The 9687-nt window shown below is 52.4% G+C and overlaps 1 protein-coding gene across 1 annotated transcript; it reads right to left on the bottom strand.

Moving 5' to 3' along the window:
* Positions 1-5936: 5936 nt before the first annotated feature.
* Positions 5937-8634, bottom strand: EGR4 (early growth response 4). Its single transcript, XM_069494941.1, has 2 exons — positions 8190-8634; positions 5937-7787 (listed from the first exon to the last, which is right to left on the bottom strand). The coding sequence occupies exons 1-2, from the start codon at positions 8632-8634 to the stop codon at positions 6466-6468; spliced, it is 1767 nt and encodes a 588-aa protein (XP_069351042.1). The 3' UTR covers positions 5937-6465.
* Between the last annotated feature and the right edge of the window lie 1053 nt (positions 8635-9687).

Here is a 9687-nt window from a genome sequence, read left to right as displayed (position 1 = left end):
CACTCTGGCTTGGGCCTGCTCCCACTCGAGGGTAAATCCTGGGGTGGAAGGTTCTGTGAATCAGGAAGGGGGCGGGCGCGGCGCTATTCCTATAATATGCGCCACGGTCCCTAAGTGGCCTCGTGGGCTGTGCGCCTGGGTCGTGCACTCGGTGACCTCCGGTCGGACGCTTGGTCTCCGCGAAGACTGCCTAGGATGATCCCCTCCGGGCGTTCCTAGGGAACCAGCGAAGCTGGGGGTGGCTGCAGCCAGGCCCTGTCCGGGGACCCAGTCCTGCCCTTAAAGTGCCACCTAGGAGCATGTGTCTCCGTCACAAATCCGGTCCTGGACCTAGAGCAGGAGGAAAGGGGCAGTGGCCTCCAGGGCCCTGGTTTCCTCCTGCCCACACCTACCACTTGGCTAGCATAGCAACCAGGCTTCTTGGGGTTGGAGCACCTAGAGGGCCCCGCCCTTGGGTAAGGCCTATCCTGCTGGTGAGGCAGGAACAATCTGGGCGCCCTAGGCGTGGAGGAGGTCCGCAGGGCTGCAGTGGGGCCTGAGAAATCAGGCCTTGGGGGGCTACCGAGACCAGGGCTGAGCTGAGCTTTGGATGATGAAAGGGGGAGATGGCATTTCAGGCTGAGAGTAGTGCTTGGGCAAGGCTGGGACAGGGTCTTGAGAGGCAGTCTGGCTGCAGCAGAGCAGAAATCCAACTTAGCCCCAGGATTCTCCAGGAAATCCGAGGCCAATGAGGACTTTCCTTGACCCCACTTGCACTCCTGTGAAGGCAGAGGCATTGGGACATTCAGTATTAGCAAGGATAATTTGTAGAATTGTTGTCAGATGGCTTTTGGGGAAAAGGCAAATTTAATAAGGACTGAGGCTGTACAGTGGCCATTCAGGGCAAACTCCCTCTCTCCTTATCTTCTCTTCCTTCTTGTAGTTCTGAATTTCTTTCCCCCTCCAGGAAGTCTTCTTAGATTAAGCAAATGAGAAATCACTTCTCCTAATACCTAAATGATAACAGATCCTATTATCCATGTGCCAAGCATCATGCTAATCATTTTTATGTATATCATTAATCTTCTTAGTAAGCCTGTCAAGTAGGTATTATTATTATCCCCACCTTGCAAGAGGAAAAGCTCAAGTTCAGATCTAACATATGGCACAGCCAGGATTTGAACTCAAGTTGCCAAACTCCAAAGTCTATGCTCAATCACAGTGCCTTCCCACCATCTCTTAGCTATAATACAGTTCTCTTAACCTTCACCTGTCAAAATGCAGACTCCCTAAATTGATCTGCTTTTGTAAATAGCCAACAATAGTCACATATTGTCTGGGCTCCACCTTTGTTGTTGTTATTGTTTCTTTCTCCTTACTCTGTGCTTTCTGTGAATGTGTGAAAACAATTTCCGGCATGCTGGTGTATGTATGGTGTGCTTTTGTGCATGTGTGTATATGTGTGCATGTGCATGTGTATGCAGGTGTATACCTGTGCAAATGCAAGTGTACATAGATGCATGTGTTTGTGAGTACATCCATGCATGTATGTGCATGTGGATGTGCATGTATGTTGTATGTGGATATGTATGTGAGTGCATGCATGTGTATTTGCACACACCGTGTGTGCGCGCACATATGTACGAGTGTTGCATGTGTGCATGTGCGCATGTGTGCCCATGTACATTTCACAAACAACAGTTCCTGCTTGGTTGTTATGGGAACCACAGTTCTAAAAATGTTAAACTGAATCCTACTCCATGTAAACCAGAGAAACCAAAAGAGAGAGGGAGAGAGCAAGCTCAATGACAGAGACACATCTATAGTCCCAGAGCTGAGGCAGAACATTGTGGGCTAGCAAGAACTGGCCAGGCCCCAGACTAGTCAGAGGTGTGGTCACACTCAGAGGACCCCATGGCTGGTGTCAGGGCCTCAGTCCTGCTTCTTGCCACCTCTCCCTCCTGATCCTTCCTCTTCCCTCTTCTCTTTCCCAGCTTCATCCTTTCCAGCCACCTTCCTTCCCTCTTTTTTCCCCTTTCTCTTTCCTTCCTTCTCCTTTTTCAGCTTCTTTGGTCAACTAATCAACACAATAATTAAGTACTTCAGTGTGCTGGGCGGTAGGCTTTGTAATATGGGGGCCACAAATGTGGATCTTCTGCCCTTGAAGGAGCTCAAGGGTGGGAGCATTTGGCTACTAGGTCAGGGAAGGGGAGAAGGCAGAGCAAACAGCAAAGGAGAAGGTTGGAAGGTAAATTTGGATCAGATGCGGAGGGCTTTGACTGCAAGGACGAAAAATATGTATTTTTTTGTAGGAGGGTGGAAGTCTTGGTCAGTTTGGGATAAAGCACTAATATGTCATGAATGGTTTTTCAGGGAATTTTTCCTCACTAGTGCTGGGCAATGTGGAGTGAAAGGAGGGATAATGGAGGCACAGGAAGCAGTTTGGCATAATGCAGGCTTGTCTCAAACAGGGTACAGGGGTGGGAGGAAAGGGGAGGAGACAGCAGACATTCTGGGTTTCTTTGTCAAACTCTCCCCCATATCCCACCTCATCAAGATTCCTATTACTCTTTCGCATCTCTCCAGTGTAAGAATCAGGACTTGAGTGAGTCTCTGTTACTGATGTGTGTGTTGAATTCCTCAGGATCACTGGAAAGTAAAAAAGTTGGGGACCACTGGTGCAGCTTGTGGTAGCACTCAATATTTGTGGAATGAGTGGTTATATGGATATGCACTGGTCTTGGAACTGGGAGGCCCAGGTTCAAGGCCCACTTCAGTCTCTTACCATCTATGTGCCCTTAAGAAAATCCCCAAACCTCTTGGGGCTCAGTTTTCTCTTCTATACAGAGTGGGATTGGACAAGATGTTCTTATATGCTCCTTCAACTACAATGTTATATGATTCTATGTGATTGTCATAGCCAAGGTATTTGTGTATGTGGAGAAGGTGACATGGGCTAGAGTGTTGGCAATAGGCACAGAGAGAATAAATATGGGAAATATTTTAGTAGAAGAATCAATTTCTTTTGGTTTCAGTTTTCAACAATATTGTTGACTAGATAACCCAAAGACTCTCCTGCTACAAAAATACATGGGCTGCTTCACAAAATATAAAAGACATCCCCTGGAATGCTTAGCTGAGTTTGCAAGAGAGGAAAGAAAGTCTATATGGACCAAAATGAGGGAACTGAGATCAAGAAATACAAGCTTGAGATGTGTTGTGACTAACCCCAGAAGGCATGGGGAGGGAGGCATATTGCTTGTCTGTCCTGATCTGGGCCCTGGTTAGAGGAAGGGGAGCTGCCTCTGAAAATTTGTAACTACTTGAGTTGGAGTTTGAGCTCACAACACCTGTGTAAGACAGGAACCCCCAAGCCAAGAAATTAACAAAACATTGGTCTCCATCAAGTGATACTCTTGGAGTGCCTGGCATAAGCAAACACAAAACTGCTCAGGAGAAACATACCCTCAACCCAGGACACAAAGTATCGGTGCCCAGGTAAGTCCTCACTGAAGATGAGCTCACAAGCTAAAAATTACAATATGTAAAAGGAAACAATGTACCATGAATGAGAGAAGATAAGACCCTGAAGAATTTCAATAAGATCCAACAGGTCTAAGTGACAGCCTGGATGTGTGGGGGAGGGAAAATGCAAAGGTGAATCCCACAGAGCTGTAGTTACTTAGGTGAGTCTAGGACAACAAGCAAATAATTGTCACTCTTAGCAGAAATTGGGTATATGGAAGAGTGGTTTGACTCTAGACAGATTGTATTTGAAATGGTGGTGGGACACCCATATGAAGATGTTCATTAGTCAGAACCATGGGGCTGGCTGACTTAGAAGCCATGTATGAAGGCATGGTGGCTAAAGACCTGGCAATGAATATGCTAAGTGTGCTGAAATAGGAAAGAAGGCTAAGAACTGAGTCTGGGAAAATGCCCACATTTTGAGGATCAGATGAAAAAGAGGAGCAAGGAAGGAAAATGAGCTCTCTGACAGTCTGATTCTGGTTGGGTCCTGGGTTTGGGTAGATTTTCAGATTGGTTATAATTATTTCCGTCTCTGGCCTAAGATTCTCTTCCCTCAAAATCCCTAAGGGAAGCTCCAGCAAATGGGGGCAGTGTCCCTCGGGACATAGGAGGGACTTCTCAGCTGGGAGTTGTAGAACCAGGCTGGGCTCTAGCACCAGTACTACTAGTAAGTCACTTCTTTGGAATTCCATTTTCTCATCAGTGGTATTAGGCCTAGGTGGTGTGAAGACAAGATGGGGCACAATATAGCTGATAGCCTTGATGGAATGCTGCTGGAGGGGGCAAGGGTGGGGTGGTCAGAGGCCAGCCACCCATAGCCTGTCTGCACTTCCTCCTCTGTTCAGGTTGGGTGGTTTTGGACCAGTTGCTTGAGATATGGACCTTTACGCTCTTCCATACCCTACTCTGCATGGAAAGCAAAGTCAGGTGATCACTTAAATAGTAAGATAATGAGGGTCACCTCATTATTTTATGTGGCCATGAATCTAGCACTTACCTAATCACAGTGTCTGGTAGCCCATCATTTGAGCCTCTCCATAGAGTTAAACATTGCCCCCTGCAGGCTACTCTTTTAAAATGTTAATTCCCCTAGAAGAGGTAATGTCAAATCCTTTACCACAATTAGTTTATTAGATACAATATACTCAGCCACGTGAAAGCACTTAACACCCGTGGAAAGAAAAGGCTGGAATTCTCTGACTTGATAATTTTGTCTCTGGTCAGCTGGATTGCATGATGGAGGGTGAGTATATCTGAGACTGAAGGGGTGAAGAAGCCAGAGGGTCAGAAGCTGTTTTATCTAGCTTCATAGGGCTGTTGGCTCTCCTAATTCAGGAACAACTCAGCACAGAAAAGAATGAAGTCCCCATCCAGACACAGGCCTTCTCCCTTCCTTAGTAGAGAGGGGTCACTGGGGTGGAGAGGTGGAAGGCATGGAAGCCTTTTTATGCTCCAAGGTCTGCCCAAGATGGCCAGAAAGAGTGTAAAAGCTTTGGGCCAAAGAGGAAGGGGAGGGGGCACCTTCCCCATAACTGGATCATGCTTTGCTCACCATCCTCATATCCTTCCCCCAACTCCAAAGCCATGAAGGGTTCACCTGGAAGGACAGCTTGAGAAAAGTGTCTTTGGCAGGTGCATGGCTGAAGTGTAAGTGGGCTGCTGCCTCCTGGAGAAGATCCTTTGTGGGAAGAGCAACCACAGTGACTGTGAGCCTCTGGCAAACACCTGCTCCTTGCTAGACTCAGGTGTGGTCTAGCTAAATGCCGAGAACCTTTTGGGCCTGACAGCATGTGACTCTTGAACAGGTGCACAGGCACTGGCTGGAGCCGCTGTGACACCCATACTCTGGGTATTCACAAACAGCACTGAAATCCTGCAAGCCTTTTGCTGCTGTCACTGCTGCCTGGGGCTCCCTCTAGTTGCCAAACCTGTTTCTCACTTTCTGCTAGGAAGCCTTTCCAAATGGTGCTGTTAAGCTCAGGTGCCTCCATTCTGGCATTGAAAAATGAGCACTGGCTTTGGAGTCAGACGGCTCTGTTTAACCCTGTCTGTCCCTAGCTGGGTTACCAGCAAGTTACCTCCTTACTTTTGAAATAGAGTATATGCCTGCTTCACCTGGGATTTTGAGGATTAAGGAAAATAATATATGCATGCACAATGTTTAACACCGATGCCTTTCAACCATTTTCAAGTTCCAGAAACACTCTAGTCCTTAGGTCAGCTGTGATTAAATTCATTCATTAATTCAAGACATTTATCAAATGCCTACTATGTACCGCAGTGCCTGGCAGGTGAGCCTGACAGTAGGTGCGTAATGTGTTCAGGGCCTGTACTCCATGAGTATGGGGATCTCCTTTATTTTCTGGCAAATATGGTTGCGGGGGAGCGGCTGGGGGAAGGGTCAGGAGCTTACATGGCAGATTCGGTAAGCTTTTAGCACAATAATTTTAATTGCAAAAATAAACAGTTTTGTCAACTACTTGAGAGTAGCGTCTGCTTTACAAAAATTAACAACAAAAAAGAAAAAAAAAAACCCAAAGCAAAACGTTACATCCAATGGCTGCTGGAAACGACACTGCTGTACAAAGTCCCGCGCGAGACCGGCTCGGCGCTGCCCCAGCCTGTCTCTGGGGGGTATAGAGGAGGGCGTGGGGCGTGCGCCAGGTACAAAAGACTGGAGTCTCAAGGAAGTGCCTACTCAGTGGATGGCCTGAGGGAACTTCACCCCCAAAGCGCTGCGAACTAGGGAGACAGCGCCCGGACGGCGGGAGCTGTCCGCGGAGCTGGTGCTGAACGGGGCGAGTGCGGCGGGCACTTCAGGGGAACTGGAAGCGGGACGGAGGCCGGCCCCCGGGCGTGCGAGGAACAGTTGGAAGAAAAGCGAGGAAGGGAACAGGCCGGATCTTCTTGTGCGCGCCGAGCGGCGGCGCCCCAGCCCACGAACCCATCTCTTGCTCACACGGCGGCGAAGGAGAGGCCCAGCGAGTAAAAGCCGAGGCCCTTAAGCCGCTCCTCGGCGCGCGCCTTCTGCTTGAGGTGCACCTTGCTGTGCCGTTTCTTCTCATCGCTGCGCGCGAAGCGGCGGCCGCACACGTCGCAGGCAAACGGCTTCTCGCCGGTGTGGGTGCGCACGTGCGTGGTGAGGTGGTCGCTGCGGCTGAAGTTGCGGAGGCAGATGCGGCACTGGAAAGGCTTGTGGCCCGTGTGGATGCGCAGGTGGCGGTTGAGCTCGTCGGAGCGCGCAAAGCTCCGCACACAGCTCTCCACCGGACAGGCGAAGGCCTTGGCGTGCGGCCGCGGGCAGAAGCAGCGCGCGCTACACTTGCCACCCCGGCGCCCCTTGCGCCGCGCCTTGGCTGGAGGGAACGGGGCGGGTGGCGGTGGCACGGGTGGCGCAGCCACGCCATTGCTTCCAGGGATGTCCGCTACTAGAGGTTTCGGGAAGTCCGCCGCGGCGGCGCCGCGAAGGCCCAGCGGGGAAAGCTGAGGCTGCGTACCGGCCAGAAACTCTCCGCCGTCGCCGCTACTCACTCCCTCTCCACTAGGAGGGGTCAGGAGCCCTGGGAGGCCCTCGGCCACCTCCCCTAAGTCACCAGGGGCCAGCGGGAAAGCATCGTAGGCCCCGGTGGGATAGAGTCTGTTGGCTGAGCCGGCTGGCAGCTCCGCAGGGCAGCTGATGGACAGTAGGTCCTCAATCTTGGTCCCTATTGAGGGGAAACGAGCCTCGGGAGCCGCCTGGTAGCCTCCCTGTGACCCACAGTTCCCTGGGGCCCCAACAGAAAGCAGATCCCAGGGCGCGTAGGGACCCTTGAAGGCCGAGGCAGCGTCCAGCGCTGGAGAGGCCGGAGGCGCCCGGAGACCCGGCTTGACGTCGGGTGGGGAGAGCTGAGGCTCATACAGGCACTGGGAGGGGGCGCCTGTGGAAGGTGAGGCTTCCCAGAACGCCTCTGGGAAGGCGGCAGCGCCCAGATCCGGGGAGTAAAGGTCCTGGGGGCCTGGCAGCAAGGCGTCGGGGCCCGTGGGAAAAGGAGCATCCAGCGGGGACCGGGATGCTGCCCCCTCAGGGCCAGGGAACGGTGCCAAGCCTAAGATGCCCGACATGAGGTTGAAGAGCGCCTCCGGGTCGTGCGGGTGTTCAGGCACCGCCTGAATGAAGAAGCTACCGCTATAGCTGAGGCTGGGAGGGGGTGTGGGTGCAGGACCCTCCAGGAAGCAGGAGTCGGCTAAGTCTCCCCCGGCGCTGCAGCTGCTCAAAGCCCAGCTCAAGAAGTCGCCTGCTGAGGAGGGAAGCAGGAATCAGCTCTCAGCACTGATCAAAGCGTGTGCCACTGAGTCCGCAGCCCCTACCCACGAAGCCCTTGGTGCGCACGGACACATACAAAGTGCCTTTTGCACATTCTGATCCAGCAGGGGCCGGCATATGTCCCAAGAAGCACACACAAATATGCACACGCAGAACACACGTGCACAGGCAAAAGGACGCCCCTATACACGCACAGGTTCCTGCGGAGGCGCTGGCGGCCCGGTGGGGGTGGGAATGGAGGTGCGCACCCCAGGACCCCCGCGCCTCCCATCGCCCCTATTCCCATAGCTTCAGCGTCCCAGTCCCTGCCAGTTCTCAGGCATCCTGCGCCCCCGCGCTGTGCCGCCGTCTGAGCACCTCTGGTCGCGCTCCTTACCTCCGGGGTAGCCAGCAGCCGCGGAAGCGTCCCTGGCGGGCAGCCGGGGCAGTTCAGCGTTAGGTTCGGCGCAACAGCCCTCGGTGGACTTGACGAAGAGCGCGTCGGGGCCGGAAAACTCGCTAAGGTGGAGCATGGCTCGGCGGCGATTGTGGGGCGCCCGGGGCCTCGCCCGCTGGGCTTGGGGGCGCGCGGGTGGCAGGGAGGCCGGCGGTCGGGGCGCCCCACGGCGCGCAGACCCAGGCGCTCGGGCTCCTGGCTCCGGGGGCTCACCACTGGGAAGGGAGTTGGGAGGCCGCGGCACCCTCGCTCGCCCGCACCGGCCTCGGGCGGCGGCTCCTCGCCTCTCCAAAGCGCAGCCAGGCTCCCCCAACCCACAGCCCCCCCACTTATATAGCTGCGGCGGCGCTGGCTCCGGGCTTCCGACTCCCCGGGCCACTGCCATTTCGGGAGGCCCCGGCCCTGCCGCCGTGACGTAAATGCCCAAACATGGACACAGGATGTGTGCCGGGGACTCCCGAAAAGGAAAGCTCGAACTGTGACGTCGCTGCCGCCGCCGCCGCCGCCTGCCCCGCGCCGCTACGTGCGCGCGCGCGCTCCCCGAGCGTGGAACCCTGTGCGCGCCGGGGTCGCGGATGCGCTGGTCTGGGGCTCCGCGCCGCGTGGAGCCAGACGTCCAGTAGGTGCGCTTCGCGCCTGGAGGCAAAGACCGAGAGGCTGCGGGGTAGGAACGTGTGGGCTTTGGAATTCCACAGTTTGGGGTTCGAATCCGCCCTCTGCTACTAACTAGCGTGTCATTTAATTCCCCCTAAGGTCAATTTCCTCTCCTGTGAATTTGCTATGGAGAGAAACTGTGTTAGAGCATGTAAACGTCCAGGCACACTCAGTAAACCAGAGAGATTATTTCCCTTCATTCATTTCTTTTGCTCACGCCTGTTTTTCCATTTTCTTAAGTTTTTTTGTTTTTTAAGTTTATGCTAGGAAAAATAACCTATTTAAATTAGAAAGGACCATAATACTTGGTAATACTGGGGGGGGGGAGTCAATTAGTACAAAAGTTGTACTAATAATAATTCTAAGTGGAAAAGTGAAAGTTCCTCTTTTCCCCACCCACCTTCATTCCTATCTCTGGAGGTAGCCTGATTTAAGTTTTTTGGGTATTCTTTCAGAAAATTGTTATGCATACACACTGTTCTGCAATATGTATATTTTTTCACTTAAAATAGCTGAGAGATTGTGCCATGTCCAAACGTAATGACCTGGTAATTCTTTTCTAAGGCTTTATAGTACTCCATTGTAAGGACTAACCATGAGTTAGTGAATTTGTCCCCTATCCATGAGCATATAGGTAGTTTCTAACCTTTTGCTTTTACCAACGTTATTGGAGTCAACATCCCTGGCTATATAAATGTGAACATATCTGTGGGGTAAATTCGAATGAGTTTAATTCTGTACCAAAGGATATGTAAAATTTTGATAGACAACTGGCAAATTCTCC

This window comes from Eulemur rufifrons, chromosome 19, assembly GCF_041146395.1.
Source record: "Eulemur rufifrons isolate Redbay chromosome 19, OSU_ERuf_1, whole genome shotgun sequence".
Lineage (NCBI taxonomy): Eukaryota > Metazoa > Chordata > Mammalia > Primates > Lemuridae > Eulemur > Eulemur rufifrons.
This window is presented reverse-complemented; position numbering and strand designations above follow the sequence as displayed.